The sequence below is a fragment of the Salmo trutta genome, chromosome 10 (genome assembly GCF_901001165.1).
Source record: "Salmo trutta chromosome 10, fSalTru1.1, whole genome shotgun sequence".
NCBI lineage: Eukaryota > Metazoa > Chordata > Actinopteri > Salmoniformes > Salmonidae > Salmo > Salmo trutta.
Genome location: NC_042966.1, coordinates 15544977 through 15570440, shown reverse-complemented (window position 1 = coordinate 15570440; position 25464 = coordinate 15544977). Strand labels below are relative to the sequence as shown.

The following is a 25464-nucleotide window of genomic DNA, read 5'->3' as shown; positions in this document are numbered from 1 at the left end:
TTATTCAGTCCAAACACTTATTATAAGTCATAAAACCCACCTTCTTTGGTCAAGCATACACAGTAGGCTTGAGTGGTATAACTTATAATGGGGTATTTGGGAAAAACCCATGATGTTTTTTCAACTGTTGAAACTTTCTTAGATTTTTTTAATAAATCTCAATATTTGTAGCTACTTTTTAAGTAAATACCTGCAGTCAACTTGTGCAAAACATTAGGAAATAAAGGTTGTGTTCTTCACTTCACCTGTCACAATTTGTTATTATGAAGCTTACCTGTAGTGCCCAGTCTCGTGGTGTTTCTTTACAAGCACAAGACCGGAGCCTCACTGTTGTGCAGCACGCGTCAGCTGATCTAGTTACAGTATGGAATTAACAACTAAATGTTTGCCTGCTAGATATCTTATAACTATTAAGTAAGCTGTCTAAAATGTGCAAAGTGCTCTGCAGTTATGCATTTGGTTTGCTTCGCTTGGTAACAGCAGAAAATTCCCTCCTGGATCAAGAGCCTTGCTGTTTAATATTTGTTTTGTGCAGCAAACAGTGAGTAGCATTGAGTTACTTGTATACTTGTTAAGTTCAGAGACCGTACAAAATGTTCGCAATGCGCTTGTTAGCATTTAGTTAGCATTCTCTATGAGATTGTATATGTACTTGTTAGCATTGCTAACCTTTGGATTAGAGGGGTTTGAAAACAGCGCCCCTTGTAGGTATGACAATCTCGATACTGCCCAAGCCTAATACACAGACCAAGTTTTATTACTGTAAGTTTATTACATAAATAAACATAACAGTTTACATATATTTCATCAGAGGCTGTTGGGAGGAGCTATAGTATGACAGACTCATTGTAGAGGCTGGAATGGAAAAAATGAAACGTGTCAAAGACATCAAACATATGGAAACCACACGATTGACTCTGTTCCATTTACTCCATTCCAGCCATTCCAAATGAGCCCATCCTCCTTAGCTCCTCCCACCAGCCTCCTCTGATATTTACAGGACACATGTGACGACACTTAAGAGTAACAGCATCATGGCTCTGGGGTTGTAGACGCTCACATTTACAATGTTTGCAGTGTGAATGTGCGCGCGAGTACAAAGGTGTGTGTGTTCAGCTGTGTTGCTTGCGGTATCGTCTTGCTGCTGCTGCCTGCTGGTGTCCATCTTGTCTCGTCTCTGTAGGGTGGTCTCTCTCAGGTCCTCCTGTCTCCTGGGCGGGCATGGTGTTCAGCCACTGGTGGTAGTAGCCACGGAAACCATCAATCTGAGACAGGTAGGTGTTCCTAAACTTATACTGACAGAGAGACGGAGAGCGAAAGAGGGGTAGGGAAAGAGAGAGAAAGACGTGAGACTCAAACACATGATGTGTTGTTTCTGCACTTGTAATGACAAACCGATGCACATGATTAGATACCACGCGCACACGCCCTCTCCTCCCTACCTGGTTATAGTTGGGCGGGTACTGGGAGGCGTGTTCTAGCTGAGTGATGATGATGTCATTAGGTGGGACGTTGTGTTCCCTCATGGCTCTAAGCACCAGCCTCAGATACACATAGTCCAGCCTCCTGCTGGCACAGCCAATAAGAGCAGAGAACACCTGCACAGTGGGCTGCACCCCCGCCGCCTGCAGGAAACACAGAGGGGATTCTACTAAACTGGACCGGATGATTGCATTTGTTTTGGAACCGGGTTGCCTCCCAGGTGAGAGAAGGAAGTCCCGTTCTGGCCGAGGACAAATTAGGCTTAGGTTATGCACGTGGTGTAAGGACTAGGATTGTGTTTTCACATGCAAAAGTGATTGCTCTGATAAAAAATATTTTTTTAAAAGCGTTGTTATCTGCCTTCTCAATGAAAACTACTTAGACAATTCAAACATTTTCTGGAAAGGAGTTGTTGAATTATTGTGAACTATGCATCATGCTGCATTGTTGACAATATGACCGAGCAGCAGGGCGGGCCTCTCCCACCTAGCTTCACCCGGTCACGTGACAGGCTATAGCTCAGTTCAACCCGGGGCAGCGTAATCGTGTGTGTGTGTGTGTGTTACCTGCATGTCCCCCAGCAGCTGTAGAGCATCTGTCTGTCTGTTGCAGCCCAGAGCCAGACTGCCGTACGTCCGTACATCCGCACGCACATGTCTTTCCTGCATCACACGCATCACCGCCTGACACACACACACACACACACAGTTAGAAAACATACACACCTTGCAACAACATTGGTATAACTTCAGAGCCCTATACTACGTAAGTGGTTTGAGGAGTTAAGTGAGGAAACTTTGGTCAACTCGGAGTTCAACTCGGGGATAACCGATACCACGAAGGGGGCTCACCTTTTAGCCAGGTACATTTCTATGGCAACGAATCCTTCAGAACTAACCTGCTCCGGGGCAGGCTAACTGAGGGCTAACTCCATTTATCCTGAATGAAGAGTCTAAGCCACAAGCTGAGGATGAATGAAACAAGTTTCCCTCCCTCTCGCAAAGACTGCATCCTCACCCCTTTCATTTGGGGAAGACTGATGAAATATTTTATTCATCAAGTTGTTTTGTGTTTAAAAATAGTCATGTTAAAATTCCTAGCACATTACACATTTAGTAATGACCGAATGCATTTGAAAGTTCACACACAGCAAAACTTGTTTATAACTTGTGTTATTTTATCGATAGGAGTGGGGGGAAAAAGGTGCTCGCGCAAAGATAAGCATCCGAAAGCACACCAAAGATGGCACTTCAACAAACCTATTTCACACCATAACCTGCTGAATTTGCAAGATATCTTTTCCTTCATTTTGCTTTGCACAAATAAAAATGGTGCACTGACTTGCCCATAGATTGACGTTTCAGCAGTCTCGATGGAGTTTGGTGTTCGACTAGCTGTGTGCAACCTGCACACAGTTACAAGCCTGCTAAAGTTAGCGGCAGGCGGACAAGCAATATCCAGCGTCGTAGTACGGATGAAGCCTGAGCTGGAAAATGAAGCTAACTGAAGCTGGCTAGCTTTAGTAAAACCCTGAGTAGATCTGGTTTAAAATGTAGTATACCTCTCAGGTGTGTGTGTGTACATAGTGATGGTGTGTGTACACATAGTGAAGGTGTGTGTGTACATAGTGAAGGTGTGTGTGTACATAGTGAAGGTGTGTGTGTACATAGTGAAGGTGTGTGTGTACCTTAGCCTCTTGTAGGTCTCCAGCACGTGCTGCCCTACGGATCACACTGTTGTAGAACGCTGCGTCCAGCTTCACACCGTGTTGCTTAGCGACCGCCAGCAGGCGGTGCAGTGATTGGCTACCGGGCTCCATGGTGTCGGCTAATAGTGTGAGAGTTCTGATGTCTGGGCAGAGCCCCGCAGTGGCCATCTTATCCAGGAAGCCCTGGGCCCCGCCCATCAGCGCCAGCTTATCGAACATTCCGCAGACCACACCAAGCGAGACCACACCCCCCTCTCCAGCCCTGCCCACTGATAGGTCCAGCAGGTTGGGGGGGCGGGTACTGGCTCCTGACAGACAGGGGAAAGAGCCAAAGGGAGCCTCTTGCTCTCCTCCCTTCCTCACCATCACCAGTTGGGTTGTTACCGGGGCGACCACACTACTGTCCAGGTCGCTATGGTAACTGAGGATGTTGCTAGGGTCGTTGCTATGGTCACTGGGGTCATTGCTACGGTGACTGGCGTCATTGCTATGGTGACTAAGGTCGTGGTCGGGGTGTTGTGTGAACAGTTGACTCTCCAGAGCGTCGACGTCCAGCGGAGCCGACCCCTGACCCCTGACCTTTACCGCTTGACCTTCCTGCCCGCAATCAGAGGTCAGCAGCAGGGCAGAGGCCACGGCGGGGTTACCTATCCCACAATCTCTAGCAGCGCGGAGCAGCAGGTTGTAGTTCTGGACGTCGGGACGAATCCCCATCCTCAACATCTGACGATACACCTAACACACACACACACACATTATACACACACACAACAGTTTTAGAAGTTTGAAAACCTGTGTGTGTGTGTGTGTGTTACCTGCAGGGCCTGTCTGAAGCCAGTGTCTCTGTCTCTCACACAACCCATCAGCAGGAAGTGGAAGGTTTCCTGAGTTACTGCATGACCAGCCTGTAGCATGTCCTACAAACACACAAACTTTGTTTGGATGTACAAAGGCCCTGAATATCTCATAGAGAAAGAGAAACACACTTATTGTATCTTGGTGTCTGGACCCTTGTTTTTATTTTAAATCTAATATTGTCTTATGTTTTTATTGTCTATAACTGATCTGGGGATAGCGGTCAGGGGATAGTGTGTGTAGATAGGCTCTGAGGTGTTTGGTGAGGGAAAGGGTTAGAGGTCAGGGGCTAAAGTTACCCGTAGTGTGTGTAAACAGGCTCGAAGGTGGTTGGTGAGGGCGTGTGTCTTCAGCAAGGCGTGGTATGTGATGTTACTGAGGGGACGGTTCTTCCGCCGCAGCTCCTGCTCCAAGTGGATGGCTTGCTGCAGCCCGGCTTGTTTCCGTGGTGACTCGGCACAGGCGTTGAACAGAGCGGTGTAGGTGGCGTCGCTAGGAACCAGACCTCTCTTCTTCATCTGTCACGCACACAAACACACATAAACCATAATTATCATCATCTGGAGGTGAGGGAGAAACATATGTGTGTGTCTGTGTGTGTTTGAGTCACTGTGAGTGTACAGCGTTTCCCCTATAGTGCACCGCTGCTAAATCGTGGCCGCCACTGCAAAAATAAATAAAAATAAATACAATTTATTTTAAAAATTGGGATGGTATAACGTTTTCAGTGTTAACTCAAATGACTAAACCTAGATATAAAGTGTATAGAAAAGATAATGGATCTATATATTTGTTTAAATAAGATCATCTCTGAGAACTGGACCATCAGGGATAATCTAACATGTTAATGCACGGCATGGGGGCCCAATTGATTTTGTTATGTTTGAGTCACTCAGATAGCACAAGAACAAAGTACAAACCATTGCAAAATGTGTATAATTGCAGAACTTTTGCTTTAAAACGGCAACATTTTGTCTCTGAGGTCAAGAGGGCCTCTAAAACCGCGCCATTGGCCATGCCCACCATCTCCCTCCCCCACTAACTTTGCCATCGCTGCTGAAAAGAATCCTAGTGAAAACAGTGGCGTGTGTGTGCGCACAGGTGTGTGTGTGTGTGTGTGCCCGGGTGTGTGTGTGTGTGTGTGTGCACGGGGGTGTGTATGTGTGCACGTATGTGTGTGTGCACGGGTGTGTCTGGACTCTATACGTACGTCGTTGTAGAGTTTGAAGGCCTGTTTGAGATGTCCTGCTCGCCCACAGCCTCCTATCAGGACAGTGTAGTTATATTCCTCAGGTTGGAGTCTCTCTCCCTCCAACATCTCACTCTGGAACATGGACAGGGCCTCAGACAGCTGAGGGTTAGAGTTTAGGGGTCAGGGGTTACAGGTCAGAACAGTATAGTTATACTTTTCAGGTTGGAGCCTCTTTACCTCCAACATCTCATACAGGAACGTGAACCATAGACATTAAAACTAGTAGATAGTGACGTCATCCACGTATTCCTATGGAAAACCAGATGGCACAAGAAGTATTTGAAGTGCACCATATTGCTGAATTGCAACCAAAAAACACTGAGGATAATGGTGAAAGTGGCCGTAAGTAGCAATGGCTCATGGTCAATGTAGTCGTTTTCATCCTGCCTGAGAGTCAACCGGAGTCTCCTTGTTGCCTGCCGTCATCTGTGACGACAAATGTATATACAGTACCAGTGAAAGGTTTGGACACACCTACTCATTCAAAGGTTTTTCTATATTTTTACCATTTTCTACATTGTACAATAATAGTGAAGACATCAAAACTATGAAACAACATGTGGAATCATGTAGTAACCAAACAAGTAGCCACCCTTTGCCTTGATGACAGCTTTGCACTCTCTTGGCATTCTCTCAATCAGCTTCACCTGGAATGCTTTTCCAACAATCTTGAAGGAGTTCCCACATATGCTGAGCACTTGTTGGCTGCTTTTCCTTCACTCTGCGGTCCAACTCATCCCAAACCATCTCAATTTGGTTGAGGTTGGGTGATTGTGGAGGCAAGGTCATCTGATGCAGCCCTCCATCACTCTCCTTCTTGGTCAAATAGCCATTACACAGGCTGGAGTTGTGTTGGGTCATTGTCCTGTTGAAAAACAAATGATTGTTCCACTAAGCGCAAACCAGATGGGATGGCGTATCGCTGCAGAATCCTGTAGTAGCCATGCTGGTTAAGTGTGCCTTGAATTCTAAATAAATCACAGACAGTGTCACGAGCAAAGCACCCCCACACCATCACACCTCCTCCATGCTTCACCGTGGGAACCACACATGCGGAGATCATCCGTTCACCTACTCTGCGTCTCACAAACACACGGCGGTTGTATTTCTAAAATGTGGACTCATCAGACCAAAGGACAGATTTCCTCCGGTCTAATGTCCATTGCTTGTGTTTCTTGGCCCAAGCAAGTCTCTTCTTCTTATTGGTGTCTTTTAAAAGTGGTTTCTTTGCAGCAATTTGACCATGAAGGCCTGATTCACACAGTCTCCTCTGAGCAGTTGATGTTGAAATGTGTCTGTTACTTGAACTCTGTGAAGCATTTATTTGGGCTGCAATTTCTGAGGCTGGTAACTCTAATGAACTTATCCTCTGCAGCAGAGGTAACTCTAGGTCTTCCTTTCCTTTGGCGGTCCTCATGAGAGCCAGTTTCATCATAGCGCTTGATGGTTTTTGCGACTGCACTTGAAGAAACTTTCAAAGTTTTTGAAATTACCGGATTGACTGACCTTCATGTCTTAAAGTAATGATGGACTGTCGTTCTCTTTGCTTATTTGAGCTGTTCTTGCCATAATATGGACTTGGTCTTTTACCAAATAGGGCTCTCTTCTTTATACCACCCATACCATGTCACAAAACAACTGATTGGCTCAAACGCATTAGGCAGGAAAGAAATTCCACAAATTTAACAAGGCACACCTCTTAATTGAAATGCATTCCAGATGACTACCTCATGAAGCTGGTTGAGAGAATGCCAAGAGTGTCCAAAGCTGTCATCTAGGCAAAGGGTGGCTACTTTGAAGAATGTCAAATATAAAATAGATTTTGGTTACTACATGATTCCATATGTGTTATTTCATAGTTTTGATGTCTTCACCATTTTTCTACAATGTAGAAACCCTGGAATGAGAAGGTGTGTCCAAACTTTTGACCGGTACTGTAGTAGCCAGAAGGGAACACTATTTAAATATCTTGATTTGTAGCAAACTTTAAAAGAATTCACCGTGGGGATCGAACTTGATCATGCTACACTAATATTAGAGCCCAGAACCTTCATAACATAACCGAAAAAAAAAAGTATGGCTTTTCTGGCGATCGTAATTTACATAGGCTTTCTAGGGCAGATCAGTGCTTTTGGCACCGCTAGGTTGCTACACAGTAGCTGACCAACAGAGCACGTGACTTCACGCTCCAGAACAAACATTGGGGGCCTGACAGGAACAGTTCCTCCGGCAGCTGGGGGTTGGGGTCAGAGGTCAGGGGTTAGAGGTCAGGGCAGTGTAGTTATACTCCTTAGGTTGGAGCCTCTCCCCCTCTGGAACATGGACAGGGCCTCAGACAGCTGGGGGTTAGAGGTCACAACAGTGTAGTTATACTCTTCAGGGTGGAGACTCTCCTTCCAACACATCACTCTGGAACATAAACAGAGCCTCCGACAGCTGAGGGTTAGGGATCAGAGGTTAGGGGTCAGAGGAGTGTAGTTATAGACTACTCTTCAGGTTGGAGTCTCTCTCCATCCAGCATCTCAGCCTCAAGCATGGGTTATGTTCCCCTGCTCAGACGTTAATGATGCCTGCCAGACCTTACAATAGGTATTTTAAGTATCAGCTAACCACATCATGTCATAGCAATCTGGTGGCTGTCGATGACGTTTCAGGCAACCATTCCTCCCTCCCTACCGCCTTCTCTTTCTCAGGTGTCAGATACAGTGACATAGGATGAGGGGACGGAGAAAGAAAGTTGAGAACCAGATGGGGTGATAGATAAAGAGAGAGATCGTTGTACCTTGTTCTCCTTGATGAGTCTTTTACACTGGAGGAAGTACCAGTACTGTGTGTTCCTCCGACCAGTCCAAGATCTGAAGGCCACCGGCTCCCTCTCCTCCTCCTGCCCGGCCGCCTGCCTCTCCTCCCGGTACAACATCTCCTGCAGCTCTGGGGTGGTCTTCCGGAAGGCCCGTCTGGAGGAAAAATCAGCGGAAAGAGATCCGAAGTCCTCATCGCCCAGGTCGCTCCCAGCCCGGCCCATGCGGGCGGGAGCGGCCGGTGATTCCTGGACATCCCTGGTTCTTCTAGAACTCACCGACACAGACCCGGTGAAGGCTCTTCGGTTGATGTCCGTTACCGGGTGAACCGACCAGGAACGTGGAGCTCTCACGGTGCTACCGGAGCCCAAGCTCGACAGACCTCGTGCTGTCGCAGTAGAGCCGTATCTGACGACGTAGTCTACGATGCTTCTCCCGTTCCTCAAACACGACCGAGACACACACTGCAACATCTTTACAGTCCTGGGTGTACAGTACCTAGCTAGAGTTAGCTAATCTCGGGGCTACTGTTCGTAGCTAACGTTAGCCAACTGTTAACACGTTTGTAACTCGTTAGGTATCAACCGTTCATATTACACGAATAACTGCAGTATGACAATTATTGTTCAAACTCCTACTGTATCCGACAGTTCTACCGTGTAGAAGTCTAATGTTTTGGTTCCAACCATGATTATTTATGTCAGAGTACACACCGCCGTCATCAACTCATGAAGACCTGCAAGGAAAACGTAAGCATGTTTTTCCATATATCTACCAGACAAAACAGGTCAATAATCGAGTAAAGTCTTGTACTGGTAAAACGTCTAACAATGTATGTATTTGAAACATGTTGTTGAGACGACCATACATATTGTACAGGTTCCGTGATTATGAAATGTCTTCAAATATTGACGTTGTTTCTGATAAATCAGACCGATATATCGGGGATAGATTAGTAAGGCTGTCACATTTTTGGAGGTCAGACTTCTTCGTGACCTGTTAGGTCTCCAGCGGGACAGAACAGAGAACAACTCCCATCTACAGGAAAAATATTGAACTGCAAATGTGTCCACCCATAGAATGAACAGAGATTCAAAGTTAATCTGTAAATAAAATGACAGGGACAATTAATTTTTTATTAATCCATAATACAAATGTTCCTATTCTTTTTTATTCTCTCTATCAGTTCTGCTACTTATGGGAGAGTGATGGAGGGAGTGAGAGAGAGTGTGAGAGAGAGATTGAGAGAGAGAGACTACATATACATAATGACATTTGAAATGTCTTTATTCTTTTGGAACTTCTGTGAGTGTAATGTCTACTGTTCATTTGTATTGTTTATTTCACTTTTGTATATTATCTACTTCACTTTCTTTGGCAATGTTAACATATGTTTCCCATGCCAATATCGCCCCTTGAATTGAATTGAATTGAGAGAGAGAGAGAATGTGGAATCCCTATCAGGAACATGGGAGAAAAGGAAATCCCAGCAATTCCTGGAAGACTGTCAGCCACTGGGGGGAGTGGACACCGAAAGACACTCTCTCTCTCACACACACACACACACACACACACACACACACACACACACACACACACACACACACACACACACACACACACACACACACACACACAACCGACTGGGCCCGCAGGGAGCATGCCATGGGTCCCAAGCTCCAAGGACCCCTGACAATATTTAGTTTTTTAAAGACAGGGCCTAAATCTGTTTTAATACACTTTCATATTTGTGTTCAGTCTCTATTGTTCATTCAGTTAAGCCGTTCATCTAATTGTTGCCTGAAAGAATAACATGCTGACTAGCCTGGGGACACGCATGCTCATTTTGATTTTTTCCATCCACACCAGATGTGATCAGTATACGCAAGTTGAAATATCAAAACAAACTCTGAACCAACTATATTAATTTGGGGACAGGTTGAAACACATTAAACATTCATTGACATTTAGCTAGATAGCTTGCTGTTGCTAGCTAATTTGTCCTGGGATACAAACATTGGGTTGTTATTTTACCTGAAATGCACAGTCCTTTTTTTCTGGATCTTTGTAGAATTTTGACCCATTTTGAGTCACACAAAATCATGTGTTCTCTATTCTGACAATTAATCCACAGATAAAAGTGGAAACCTAGTTAGTTTCTAGTAATCTCTCCTACAGTCTTCTTCTAAGTCTTCTTCTATTTATTTTTCTTCTGACTTTATATGGCGGTTGGCAACCAACTTCAAGGTACATTACCACCACCAACTGGAGTGGATTGTGGACCTCAGTTAATCTTTCATCAGCCATGTGGGTATATGTTCCTAAAAAAACTATGAGGAGATGGGAGAGGCGGGACTTGCAGCGTGTCAAGCATAAAAAATGGAATCAAGTTCTATTTTAGCGGTCTGGCTACGCAGATGATCGTTGACGCGCCCATAAAATGTATGTGTACATTTATTTTGCAAAGCTTGTGCAAGCAACACGGGCGGTGTGGTCAGCACGTAACACTTGAAATGAAAGCTGTCTTTATTGTGGGATAATAATAAGCACTTAATTTATTGGGGAAAATGCCAATTTCCTATGACCGACAAACACTTCTGGATCATGAATCAGAGGCTACACATCTCTCAGCCTGTAAGATCTAGAATACTACATTCGCTCCTTTGTGGACTTGCCTGTTGCTCCTGGCTGAGACGACCTAAGGCAACGCCAGCAACGAAGAATAGGAAGGAAAGGGGGACTCCAAGCTAGGCTGAAAAGACAGGCTACCTCATCCCAGTATCCTGATGGCTAATGTCCAATTGCTGGAAAATAAACTTTGTGAACTCCGAGCCAGGTTTCAATCGCAGATGGACATCAGGGAGTGCTGTGTCTTTGTTTTTGCTGAGACGTGGCTTACGGACAATACTCTCGACTCTTCTATTAAACCAGCAGGCTTCTCCATATTCTGAATGCATCGAACGGAGGCTTCCTCTGAGGGGGAGGGGGATGTTTCCTCATAAACAATTACTGGTGTACTGAAGTTTAAAATATTGTGAGCTCCTGTTCAGTTTCTGACGTTAAAATGCCGACCCCACTATATGCCGAGTGAATTCAAAAGCATTATTATCACAGCTGTATACATACCGCCACAAGCAAACACCAAGGTGGCACTCAGTGAACTGTACAATATTATTAGCCAGCAAGAATCCTCTCACCCGGAGCCAGTCTTTATTGTCACGGATGACTTTAACCAAACCCGTCTAAAACCAACATTTTCAAAACATTACCAGCATGTATCCTGCCAGACAAGAGGATCCGGCGTGCTTGTCCATGTATGATCACACATCCGTGAAGCATACAAAGTCATCCCCCACTTCGACCAATCAGATCATGACTCTCTGTTCTTACTCCCAGCCTGCAAGCAGCAACTCAAAAGGGAGCCACCAACACAGAGACTAGTGAGGCAAACTGCAGGATTGTTTTGAGAATACTGATTGGAATATGTTCAAAGATTCATCCAACTAGGACTTATCCATCAACAACGAGGAAGATATAGTCAGTCACAGGCTTTATTAGGAAACGTGTTGGGGATGTTGTACCCACAATAACACTCCGGACATACCCAACCAAAAACCCTGGATAAACAGCTCATACCAAGATGCCGTAGCAGTCGGAAGTGTGTTTTGTCTTGTCCCGTCCTGTCCCATGTAAATATTGTTATATATATAATTTTCCATTATTTTTTAAAATATATTTTGTTTATATTTTAACATCACTTTCCATCTACGGACTGAATATACTCTCCTGCAACCCGCCTCACCCAATGTGGTACGGATCTGCTATTTTTATACTTTAGAACCGGAACCCCCATCAGAAGCTAGCCAGCTAACTAGCAACTAGCTAGTAGTCAGTTAGCCTCTGCTAGCTTTGTTCACCGTTAACTCGAACTCCAGCCAGCCTCAGCTCGGTCAATACCTGCCAGTCTGCACAGTGCGATATCAACCCAGAGCATATCGGACTGCTTTTTCTCTACCACATCTCCGGGTTCCTACCTTAAGCTCTGAACCTTTTACACCGGATCATCGCATCTAGCTAGCTGCAATCCGAGTGGCTACTCCTGGCTAACGTCTCTGTCTCGAAGCAAGCACCAGTTAGCCTTGAGCTAACCTCAAGCTAGGCCCATCTCCTGGCTTGCCGAAGAGGTCCACCAGCTAATTCTTGGGCTACAATACCTCTTTTGCCAATTGGCCTGGACCCTTTACTGTCGACAAGGAGCCCCGCCGATCCATCAAGACTGGTCTGCCGATGTTACCGTCCGAGGTGGTTTCAACAAGCTCTTCCGTTGCAACTTTGCCGAAGGCCCATCTGCTAGCCCTTGCTCGCTAGCTGTCTGAATCACCGTGTCTCCAGCTCGCCTAGCGTAGTAGCGACTACTGAATCGGCTCCCTGACTCACCTATTGCAACTCACTGGACCCTATGATCACTCGGCTATACATGCCTCTCCCTAATGTCAATATGCCTTGTCTATTGCTGTTTTGGTTAGTGATTATTGTCATATTTCACGTAGAGCCCCCAGCCCTGCCCAATATGCCTTAGATAGTGTCCACTGGTGCCTCTAGAGACAAAACCTCTCTCATCATCACTCAATGCCTAGGTTTACCTCCACTGTACTCACATCCTACCATACCTTTGTCTGTACATTATGCCTTGAATCTATTCTTCCGTGCCCAGAAATCTGCTCCTTTTACTCTTTGTTCTGAACGCACCAGATGACCAATTCTTATAGCCTTTACCCGTACCCTTATCCTACTCCTCCTCTGTTCCTCTGGTGATGTAGAGGTTAACACAGGCCCTGCAGCCCCCAGCACCACTCCCATTCCCCAGGCGCCCTCATTTGTTGACTTCTGTAACCGTAAAAGCCTTGGTTTCATGCATATTAACATCAGAAGCCTCCTCCCTAAGTTTGTTTTATTCACTACTTTAGCACACTCCGCCAACCCGGATGTCCTAGCCGTGTCTGAATCCTGGCTTAGGAAGGCCACCAAAAATCCAGAAATTTCCATCCCCAACTACAACATTTTTCGACAAGATAGAACTGCCAAAGGGGGCGGAGTTGCAATCTACAGCAGAGATAGCCTGCAGAGTTCTGTCATACTATCCAGGTCTGTGCCCAAACAATTAGAGCTTCTACTTTTAAAATCCACCGTCTCTCACCGTTGCCGCTTGTTATAGACCCCCCTCAGCCCCAAGCTGTGCCCTGGACACCATATGTGAATTGATTGCCCCCCCATCTATCTTCAGAGTTCGTACTGTTAGGTGATCTAAACTGGGATATGCTTAACACCCCGGCCGTCCTACAATCTAAACTAGATGACCTCAATCTCACACAAATTCTCAAGGAACCTACCAGGTACAAGCCTAAATCCGTAACCATGGGCACCCTCTTAGATATCATCCTGACCAACTTGCCCTCTAAATCGATTCCCACGGGGGGCCAGTACAATTTTTTTTTTTTTTAAATGCATGAAATGTATGTATTCATTACGGTAAGTTGCTCTGGATAAGAGCGTCTGCTAAATGACTAAAATGTAAATGTACCTAGGTGTCTGGTTAGACTGTAAACTCTCCTTCCAGACTCACATTAAGCATCTCCAAAATTAAATCTAGAATCGGCTTCCTATTTCGCAACAAAGCCTCCTTCACTCATGCTGCCAAACAGCCTCGTAAAATTGACTATCCTACCGATCCTTGACTTAAAAAAAAAAAAATGTATTCATTTTATTTTATTTTTACAGGGACAGTGCACATTAATCAACGTTTCAGTAAAAGTGCCGGTTTTAGCCAGCCGGCTAATTTTCAACCGCAGTCCCTGGGCAGGTTATTAAAAACAATTACAATATAGACAATCATTGAACAGTGAGCACACGCAGAGTAACATAGGACAAGCAAGACATAACATACAGACAGAGCAACATAGGACAAGCAAGATGTAGCATACAGACAGAGAAACATAGAACAAAAAGCAACAAGACAAAATCCATAAAAACAACAAGTGTTTCCACACCTCACAAGCTACAGACAACAGACAACATGGAAAGCGGCAATACACAGCTAGGGACTATGTTCACAAATCTGATTGACCTTTAGCCATGTCTTCATGCATTTTGTGAAAGTGTGATATGTGGTGCAGTTATGTGTGTCTGATGGCAGTGTATTCCAGACATGGGACGCTCTCACAGAGAAAGCGGATTTACTAAAGGTGCTTTTCCTTAAGGGAACTATACAGTCACCTCTCATGGCAGACCTTGTGGATCTACTGCCATATGTTTGGGTTTTCTGTTTAACAAAAATACTGAGTGGAGGGGGAGCTAGGCCATTTAGGATCTTGAATACAAGACATGCGTCGGTGTATTGCACAAGATTTTCCCAACTCAGGAGCTCATGCTTTCTGTGGATGTAACAGTGATGATGGCTATTGGGCTTCCTATCGAGCACTTTGAGAGCCTGTTTGTAGACAGACTGAGTAGGTTTTAATGTTGTATAGCAAGCTTGGGCCCAACTAGTCAAGCAGTATGTTAAGTGGGGGAGTATCATCGATTTGAAGTACAGTCTTGCTACCTCTGTGGTCAAACAATTTCGTATAAATCGGAAATTAGCTAGGTTGAATTTGGTTATTTGAATTACCTTTTTCACATGCTTTTTAAAAGAGAGGTTGGAATCAAGTATGATGCCAAGGTACTTAAAATCAGATACCACCTGGAGCTTCTCCCCTGACACATAGACATCTGGCTCAGTAGCATCTGTTGCCCTCTTTGTGAAGAACATGCAAACAGTTTTTTTCAAATTGAGATGCAAACACGAGTCACTGAGCCACTTTGTAACCTGGACCATTACAGTAGTGAGTTCTTGTGCAGCTTGTTGTTTGCTCTTTACATGCACATATATCACTGTGTCATCTGCATACATTTGAACTTCAGACCCAGTGCAGACAGAAGGCAGATCATTAATGTACAGGCTGAACAGGAGGGACCCCAGTATTGATCCTTGGGGCACGCCCACATCATAGCTAAGAGTGGGCGACAGCTCATTGCTCACTCTGACACACTGAGTTCTGCCTTCAAGGTATGATTTCATCCATCTCAAGGCATCGGGGGAAAAGTTGAACTTGGACAATTTTGTGATGAGAATCTCATGGTTAACAGTATCGAAAGCCTTCCTTAGGTCCAGAAACACAGCCCCAACAATGCCCCCTTTGTCCATCTTGGACTTCACATTTTCCAGAAGAAAGCAGTTGGCTGTTTCTGTGGAGTGTTTCGCTCTGAAGCCAAACTGCATGGAGTGTAATGTGAAGGGGCTGTTGTTGAGGTGGGAAATCAGTTGTTCTGCTACACACTTTTCAACAACCTTCGACACTACAGGTAGTATACTAATGGGCCTGTAGTTACTCACGTCAGCAGGGTCGCCCGATTTAAAGATGGCCATTATTATGGCTGACTTCCATACCCTTGGAAACACCCCCAGACCAATAGATGTGTTGGTGACCTTAGTAATGGGGCCAATGAGTGACTCTTTGTAGTTTTTATTAAGAAAGGTAGAGTCCAGCCCAAACACATCTTTGGATTTAGAGTTCTTTAGTGAGCTAATCACCTTGTTCACCTTTGACTCAGAAACCTCCCTTATGATGAAGACAGGTTGAGCGTCATTCACTAGCACTGAGCCCAATAAACCAGTGGAGGGGTTCTGTGTCAGTACCCTGACAGAGTCAATAAAGTAGGAATTGAAGGCTATTGCTATTTCGACTGCATCCTGTGTTAGCTTGCTATTCACCATGATTTCTAGTCTTTTTGCATTATTACTATGGTCTTTCCCTGTTAACTTTTTTAGATTCTCCCAGATCAATTTAGAATTTCCCTTTGCCTCACCAATTATGTTAATAAAAAAGTTAACCTTGGCCTGTCTGATTTCTTTCGTCACCTTATTTCTCAACACGGTAAACCTACATCTGTCATGCTCTAATTTGGATTTTAGGGCTGTTTTTAGAGCATAATCTCGTTCTTTCATCAATTTCCAAATTTCTCCATTTAGCCAAGGAAGAGTGCTCTTTTGGCCAGGTTTGGATTTGATTTTCTTTAGGAAACCATTTATTGTAGCCTGGATTGTGGATAGAAAAACCTCACTATCAGCTTCCACGTCTGTATAGGACAAGAGATCATTCCAGTTAATTCAATTAATTGCGTTTTCAAAATAGTTTAATTCACTCTTAGGTATTCTTAGTTGATCCGGCTTTCTAACAGTAGAGAGCTTAAACCTGCTCTTAGACAACTTTCTGGCTATAAGTGTGAAATTATGATCAGATAGCCCAGTAACCATATTGAATGATTTAGTCACTCTCTCTGGTTTATTACTGAACACCAAATCAGTCTGTGTTTTAGAGCAACAAGTCACCCTGGTTGGCCCTTTAACGAGCTGTGTAAGGTCAAAGGATGTTATTTACAAAATAGCCTCCAACACTCTACTCAGCAAACTGGATGTAGTCTATCACAGCGCCATCCGTTTTGTCACCAAAGCCCCATATTCTACCCACCACTGCAGCCTACAAACCTGACTTGGATACTCCAGCTCTGTCAGGAGGAATGGTCCAAATTTCACCCAACTTATTTTGGTAATCTTGTGGAAGGCAACCTGAAACGTTTGACCCAAGTTAAACAATTTAAAGGCAATGCTACCAAATACTAATTGAGTGTGTGTAAACTTCTAACCCACTGGGAATGTGATGAAAGAAATAAAAGCTGAAATAAATCATTCTCTCTACTATTATTCTGACATTTCACATTCTTAAAATAAAGTGGTGATCCTAACTGACCTAAGACAGGGAATTTTTACCAGAATTAAATGTCAGGAATTGTGAAAAATTGAGTTTAAATGTATTTGGCTAAGGTGTATGTAAACTTCTGACTTCAACTGTACTTATTATGGCCATTGAAATACTAGCTATAAAAATTTGATCCAACAAGAACATCAAGGGGTTAGAAATCCAGGGGATAAAAACAAGTGTCAATGTATGCCGTCCAGTTTTTTCTTAAGTCCGCAATCTGGATCCATGCACAGTCTCATTGAAGATCTTGGTCACTTTTCTAGCCTCTCTGGATTAAAACCTAATTATGACAAGTGTACCATATTATGTATTGGATCATTAAAAAAATACAGTGTTTACACTACCTTGTTGTTTACCAATAAAATGGGCAGATGGTGAAGTAGACATACTTGATATTCACATCTCAAAAAATATAAATTAACTTACAATTAATTTCAATAGAAAGAAAAATAAGATTCTGCAACCATGGAGAGGTAAATACTGTATTTATGGAAAAATCACATTAACTCTTTGGTCCTATCACAGTTTACATACTTACTAATGACACTGCCTACAACAGATGACTTGTTTTTTTAAATCATATGAGCAAAAAATATTTCATTTTATTTGGAATGCTAAGCAAGACAAAATTAAATGTGCCTATTTTTATAATGAATATGAGTTTGGGGGGGCTAAAATTATTAAATATTAACGCTTTAAACCTCTCACTAAAAGCTTCACTCATAAATTATACTTAAACCCAAAATGGTTCTCCAGTAGATTATTAAGAAAGGCTCATCCTTTGTTCAAAAATGGCCTTTTTGCCTTCATACAGATTACAACTTCTTATTTCCGACTAATTGAAAATGAAATTTTGTTTGAAGTATCACACTTTCTTAAACAAGCCATACTGTCACGATTGTGTGTAGGAACGGACCAAGGCGCAGCGTGAATATCGTTCCACATATTATTTTATAATGTGAAACTATGCAAGACATACAATAAACAATAAACAAAAACAACAAACCGTGACGACAGAGGTGCAACATGCACTAACTCAAAATAATCTCCCACAAACAAAGGTGGGAAAAACAACTTCTTAAATATGATCCCCAATTAGAGGCAACGATGACCAGCTGCCTCTAATTGGGGATCATCCAAAATCCCCAACATAGAAAAACAGAAACTAGAACCAAACAACATAGAAAAATAAAACTAGAATAACCCCCCCCAGTCACCCCCTGACCTACTCTACCATAGAAAATAAGAGCTCTCTATGGTCAGGACGTGACACATACAAAGCTGATTACAATTTCAATTTTATCCTCCAGAAAAGAGAACTAATGTTATGGTTAAACTAAAATATATTGATTAATAAAAAAAACATTCTTTGTGAATTTTTTAAAAACAAATTGCATTATTTATTAATGATATTATGAGTACAAATTAAAATATATGGGAAAATCTGCTTAATCCAAATTTACAACCAACTGATTGCAGCACTAACACAAAAATGGAGGAGGCAACTGGAAAAGTGAGAAGGTAGGGAACTTGTTTGCCTGCCATATATTAAAGATACAAATTGGCTGAAAGGAATTGGTATAAATAGAAAAATATACCAGTTTAATCTGAGGACAAAAATGTTGACAGCTGCGCCATACAGGTTGCAAAATCCAATTCCATGGCACATGGTTTATGAACTGGTACAAAAAAACTACACTTGATTCAACACTTAGAGTTTTTCAATTTAAATTATGTAAAATTCTTGCCACCAACAGAATGCTATATATATATATAAATATATAAATATATATATATATATATATATATATATATATATATATATATATATATATATATATATATAAACTCAGCAAAAAAAGAAACTTCCTCTCACTGTCAACTGCATTTATTTTCAGCAAACTTAACATGTGTATGTCATGGTTGTCGTAGGAATGAGCGGACCAAAGTGCGGCGTGTGTGTCGTTCCACATTTTATTAACACTGTGAAACTATGCAATACATAAATATACTTAATGACAAAACAACAAACCGTGACGCAGAGGACGAGCAGTATGGCTGGTGGCATTGCCATGCTGGAGGGTCATGTCAGGATGAGCCTGCAGGAAGGGTACCACATGAGGGAGGAGGATGTCTTCCCTGTAATGCAGAGCATTGAGATTGCCTGCAATGACAACAAGCTCAGTCCAATGATGCTGTGACACACCGCCCCAGACCATGACGGACCCTCCACTTCCAAATCAATCCCGCTCCAGAGTACAGGCCTCGGTGTAACACTCATTCCTTCGACGATAAACACGAATCCGACCATCACCCCTGGTGAGACAAAACTGGGACTCGTCAGTGAAGAGCACTTTTTGCCAGTCCTGTCTGGTCCAGCGACGGTGGGTTTGTGCCTATAGGCGATGTTGTTGCCGGTGATGTCTGGTGAGGACCTGCCTTACAACAGGCCTACAAGCCCTCAGTCCAGCCTCTCTCAGCCTATTGCGGACAGTCTGAGCACTGATGGAGGGATTGTGCGTTTCTGGTGTAACTCGGGCAGTTGTTGTTGCCATCCTGTACCTGTCCCGCAGGTGTGATGTTCGGATGTACCGATACTGTGCAGGTGTTTTTACATGTGGTCTGCCACTGCGAGGACAATCAGCTGTCTGTCCTGTCTCCCTGTAGCACTGTCTTAGGCGTCTAACAGTACGGACATTACAATTGATTGCCCTGGCCACATCTGCAGTCCTCATGCCTCCTTGCAGCATGCCTAAGGCATGTTCACGCAAATGAGCAGGGACCCTGGGCATCTTTCTTTTGGTGTTTTTCAGAGTCAGTAGAAAGGCCTCTTTTGTGTCCTAAGTTTTCATAACTGTGACCTTAATTGCCCACCGTCTGTAATCTGTTAGTGTCTTAACGACCGTTCCACAGGTGCATGTTCAATAATTGTTTATGGTTCATTGAACAAGCATGGGAAACAGAGTTTAAACCCTTTACAATGAAGATCTGTGAAGTTATTTCTATTTTTACAAATTATCTTTGAAAGACAGGGTCCTGAAAAAGGGTTGTTTCTTTTTTTGCTGAGTTTATATAGGTCATACGACAGTCTCAGCTCTGTAGATTTTGCTGTAAAGAGACAGAATCAATAGATCATGTATTCTGGTATTGCACCTATTTAGCTTGTTTCTGGTCACAGGTTCAGGGATGGTTAAAAAATCACAACATGCAGTTAAAATTAACCTTACAAATAGCAGTGTTGGGGTATTTGGAAAGCCATAATCAGTCAACCTTTGAGTTATTTATTATCTTTAGCTCACAATCTGTGGATAATATATGACTAGAAAGGTTCAAAAGTTTTGTAAAACATCACAGCACAATTGAAAAATATATGGCACATGGAAACCAAACGAGGGTGGTCTATGGTGATAGGTGGGATGGGCTGAGAGTGGCTGAGGGTTGGGATTAAAGAGCTTATGTTTGGTAACGTATTATTGTTATGTGACTGCTTTATATAAAACTACTGTGTATGTAAAATGTGTTTGCATATGTAGCAAAAAAGCTGTAAAAAACATAGATATTTGTCCTCCGAAGAGGGGGGATAAGGGCACCGGGCGAGACCCAGATGGTTCGAGTTTTATTATTATAATCCAAGGGGCAGGCAAGAGAATTTTCGTGGACAGGCATATGATCATAACAAGGTCAGAGTCCAGGAGGAACAGAATGGCAGGCTTGAGGTCAGGGCAGGCAGTATGGTCAGGCAGGCGGTTCAGCGTCAAGGCACGCAAGGGTCAAAACCGGGAGGACTAGCAAAAACAGAGAAAAGAGAAAACCAGGAGCAAGGAACTAACACACTGGTTGACAAGACAAGCTGGCAACAGACAAACAGGAATAAGTACCCAGGGACTAATGAGGAAAACATTTACATTTACATTTACGTCATTTAGCAGACGCTCTTATCCAGAGCGACTTACTAATTGGTGCATTCATCTTATGATATCCAGTGGAACAACCACTTTACAATAGTACATCTCTATCTTTTTTGGGGGGAGGGTAGGGGGGTAGAAGGATTACTTAATCCTATCCCAGGTATTCCTTAAAGAGGTGGGGTTTCAGGTGTCTCCGGAAGGTGGTGATTGACTCCGCTGTCCTGGCGTCGTGAGGGAGCTTGTTCCACCATTGGGGTGCCAGAGCAGCGAACAGTTTTGACTGAGCTGAGCGGGAACTGTGCTTCTGCAGAGGTAGGGAGGCGAGCAGGCCAGAGGTGGATGAACGCAGTGCCCTTCTTTGGGTGTAGGGACTGATCAGAGCCTGAAGGTACGGAGGTGCCGTTCCCCTCACAGCTCCGTAGGCAAGCACTATGGTCTTGTAGCAGATGCGAGCTTCAACTGGAAGCCAGTAGAGTGTGCGGAGGAGCGGGGTGACGTGAGAGAACTTGGGAAGGTTGAACACCAGACGGGCTGCGGCGTTCTGGATGAGTTGTAGGGGTTTGATGGCACAGGCAGGTGACACCTGCAGGTGTGTGGAGACAATCACAAAGACAGGTGAAACAGATCAGGGCGTGACAGGGGGTGGTGGAGGGGTTAATAATAATACTTTTTTTTAAGGATTTTACACTGAACAAAAATATAAACGCAACATGTAAAGTGTTGGTCCCATGTTTTATGAGCTGAAATGAAGGGTCTCAATAATGTTCCACACTCACAAAAAGCTTATTTCTCTCAAATGTTGTGCACAAATTTGTTTACATCCCTGTTAGTGAGCGTTTCTCATTTGCCAAGATAATCCATCCACCTGACAGGTGTGGCATATCAAGAAGCTGATTAAACAGCATGATCATTACACAGGTGCACCTTGTGCTGAGGACAATAAAAGCCCACTCTAAAATGTGCAGTTTTGTCACACAACACAATACCACAGATGTGCATGCCAATTGAGGGAGTGTGCAATTGGCATGCTGACTGCAGGAATGTCCACCAGAGCTGTTGCCAGGGAGTTTAATGTTAGTTTCTCTACCATAAGCTACCTGCAATTTAGTTTAAGAGAATTTGGTAGCACGTCCAACCGGCTTCACAACCGTAGACCACGTGTACAGCGTTGTGTAGGCAAGCGGTTTGCTGATGTCAACGTTGTGAACAGAGTGCCCCGTAGTGGCGGTGGGGTTATGGTATGGGCAGGCATAAGCTAAGGACAACGAACACGAGACAAAACCACAGCAACCACAGCTTCCTGTAGAGAGACATACGATTGGAATTTTCTTGTTGGAACCTTTTCAACTGTTCACCTCTCAACCTTCCTACACACACACACACACACACACATTTTTAAAACTTTATTTGAATCCACCAATTAAATTTACAAAAAAAGGATCCAAACATTTTAAAGGTCCCTGTATTCATGGCACTCAAGGGTACAGAAAGCACCTCCTTCTCCTAACAGCTAGGCTGCCCACGACAACTGAAACAGAGCAGTACCTAGCCAATTGCTTTGCCCTAGTTTTTGTCAGGCCCGCAATCGGGAGGCCACGCACTGCGAACTTATGTATGTGGACGAGACTGCCAAATATGAGCACCAGCAGCTTGCACCAACACCCGAGGCTATCCAAGCGTACTCAGCAAAGGCCTGCTCCATGTAGCCGTCAAAAGAGCAGTGGTGGAAAAAGTACCCAATTGTTATACTTGAGTAAAAGTAAAGATACCTTAATAGAAAGTCACCCAGTAAAATACTACTTGAGTAAAAGTCTAATACTATTGGGTTTAAAATTGACTTAAGTATTAAAAGTAAATGTAATCGCTAAAATATACTTAAGTATCAAAAGTAGAAGTATATTAAGCAAACCAGATAGCTATATTTTATTTACAGACAGCCAGGGGCAGACTTCAACAGTCAGACATTATTTACAAACTAAGCATTTGTGTTTAGTGAGTCTGCCAAATCAGAGGCATTAGGGATGACCAGGGATGTTCTCTTGATAAGTGTGTGAATTAGACCCTTTTCCTGTCCTGCTAAGCATTCAAAATGTAACTAGTACTTTTGGGTGCCAGGGAAAATGTAAGGAGTAAAAAGTACATAATTTTCTTTAGGAATGTAGTAAAGTAAAAGTTGTCAACAATATAAGTAGTAAAGTACAGATACCCCAAAAAAACTACTTAAGTAAAAATACTTTAAAGTACTACTTAAGTACTTTCCACCACTGCAAAAGAGCAACACATTTCCAAAATGATCACCTCCCCCCACAGCAGGTGACCATGCTACTACAGTAGGCCTCAATAAAGACTATTTAATATTCATCTCAATATCTGGCGTATTTCATCTAACATGTCGCTGCTAGTGTAACAATGATAGTTGGTTAGGTGTATGAAAACACACACACACACACACACACACACACACACACACACACACACACACACACACACACACACACACACACACACACACACACACATGCACACAGCAGTGACAGTCACACAGCGGTGACATTGCGTCACTGATATACAGTGCATTCGGAAAGTATTCAGACCCCAGACCCCTCACATTTTTTTACATTAAAGCCTTGCTCTAAAATTGATTAAATCGTTTTTTTCCCTCATCAATTTACACACCATACCCCATAATGACAAAGCAAAAAGTTTATTTTATTTTAGCAAATGTATTAAAAATAAAAAAAACTGAAATATCACATTTACATAAGTATTCAGACCCTTTACTCAGTACTGTGTTGAAGCACCTTTGGCAGCAATTATAGCCGCGAGTTTTCTTGGGTGTGACGCTACAAGCTTGGAACACTTGTATTTGGGAAGTTTCTCCCATTCTTCTTTGCAGATCCTCTCAAGCTCTGTCAGGTTGGATGGGGAGCGTCGCTGCACTGCTAGTTTCAGGTCCCTCCAGAGATGTTTGATCGGGTTCAAGTTCGGTCTCTGGCTGGGCCACTCAAAGACATTCACAGACTTGTCCCGAAGCCACTCTTGCGTTGTCTTAGCTGTGTGCTTAGGGTCATTGTCCTGTTGGAAGGTGAACCTTCACCCCAGTCTGAAGTCCTAAGTGCTCTGGAGCAGGTTTTCATCAAGGATCTTTCTGTACTTTGCTCTGTTCATCTTTCCATCGATCCTGACTAGGACCATTCAAGCCAAAGAGTTCAATCTTGGTTTCATCAGACCAGAGAATCTTGTTTCTCATGGTCTGAGAGTCCTTTAGGTGCCTTTTGGAAAACTCCAAGTGGGCTGTCATGTGTCTTTTACTGAGGAGTGGCTTCCATCTGGCCACTCTGCCATAAAGGTCTGACTGATTGGTGGAGTGCTGCAGAGATGTTGTTGTGAAAATTCTTGCACAGGGACACTCCAAATCAATCTTAAATGAATCATTGTTTATTGTCAATGCGCTGGAGAGGTTCCAACCAACTCAATGCACCATAGTACACATGTCAATCAGAAGCTCTGCCTGGGCAGTTGTCTGCCCAGCAGTTGTCTGCACAGACAAGTTATTTTTGCATAATTAATTAATAATTACCGTTTTGTTTCATTCATGTGACCGACCAACACTTTACAAGGCTTCTCCTCTCTAAGTTGAGACCTTGAAACTGAGATCTTTTGTTTATTTTCAAAACAAGGTCTGGTCGTACTGCCAAATTGCAGCTACTAATAAGAGGAGGATTTGATCAATCAACCACTTGCAGGAACACAGAAATTGGTTTGTACAAAAGCACATGAATAGAACACAGAAATGAGTTATAAGCACAAACATTAAAATTCCCATTGCATTGTCCTTCTGGAAGGTTCTCCCATCTCCACAGAGGAACTCTGGAGCTCTGTCAGAGAGACCATTGGGTTCTTGGTCACCTCCCTGACCAAGGCCCTTCTCCCCCGATTGCTCAGTTTGGCCAGGCGGCCAGCTCTAGGAAGAGTCTTGGTGGTTCCAAACTTCTTCCATTTTAAGAATGATGGAGGCCACTGTGTTCTTGGTGACTTTCAATGCTGCAGAATTATTTTGGTACCCTTCCCCATGAGGTCGAAGTTCAATTCCTTCGACCTCATGGCTTGGTTTTTGCTCTGACATGACCTGTCAACAGGTGTGTGCCTTTCCAAATGATGTCCAATCAATTGAATTTACCACAGGTGGACTCCAATCAAGTTGTAGAAACATCTCAAAGATGATCAATGGAAACAGGATGCACCTGAGCTCAATTTTCTGTCTCATAGCAAAGTGTCTGAATACTTTTGGAAATAAGGTAATTCTGTATTTATTTATTTTTTAATCTGCAAACATTTCTGAAAACCTGTTGTCACTTTGTCATTATGGGGTATTGTGTGTGTGTGTGTGGGTAGGTTGATGAGGAAAACATGTATTTAATACATTTTAGGATAAGGCTGTAACATAAAATGTGGCAAAAGTGAAGGGGTCTGAATACTTTCCGAATACACTGTATTTCAGACCCGCCCCTCTATCTACAGAGACACTCCTGGTCTCAATAATCTAATGACGCTTATTTTCCTCCTTCCCTGCACCTGAACTGATGTGAAATACCTGGAC

The 25464-nt window shown here is 43.4% G+C and overlaps 1 protein-coding gene across 2 annotated transcripts; it reads right to left on the bottom strand.

The window, feature by feature from the left end:
• Window positions 1–735: 735 nt before the first annotated feature.
• ptcd1 (pentatricopeptide repeat domain 1) lies at window positions 736–8901 on the bottom strand. Of its 2 annotated transcripts, XM_029764630.1 has the most exons (8): window positions 8080–8882; window positions 5256–5396; window positions 4345–4563; window positions 4006–4107; window positions 3170–3925; window positions 2049–2165; window positions 1443–1625; window positions 736–1295 (listed from the first exon to the last, which is right to left on the bottom strand). In XM_029764630.1, exons 1-8 carry the CDS (start codon window positions 8569–8571, stop codon window positions 1113–1115), a joined length of 2193 nt encoding a protein of 730 aa, XP_029620490.1. In that variant the 5' UTR covers window positions 8572–8882; the 3' UTR covers window positions 736–1112. The 2 variants fall into 2 exon arrangements, with proteins under 2 accessions (XP_029620490.1, XP_029620491.1); XM_029764631.1 differs by lacking the exon at window positions 4006–4107 and having other exon boundaries at window positions 8080–8901.
• Between the last annotated feature and the right edge of the window lie 16563 nt (window positions 8902–25464).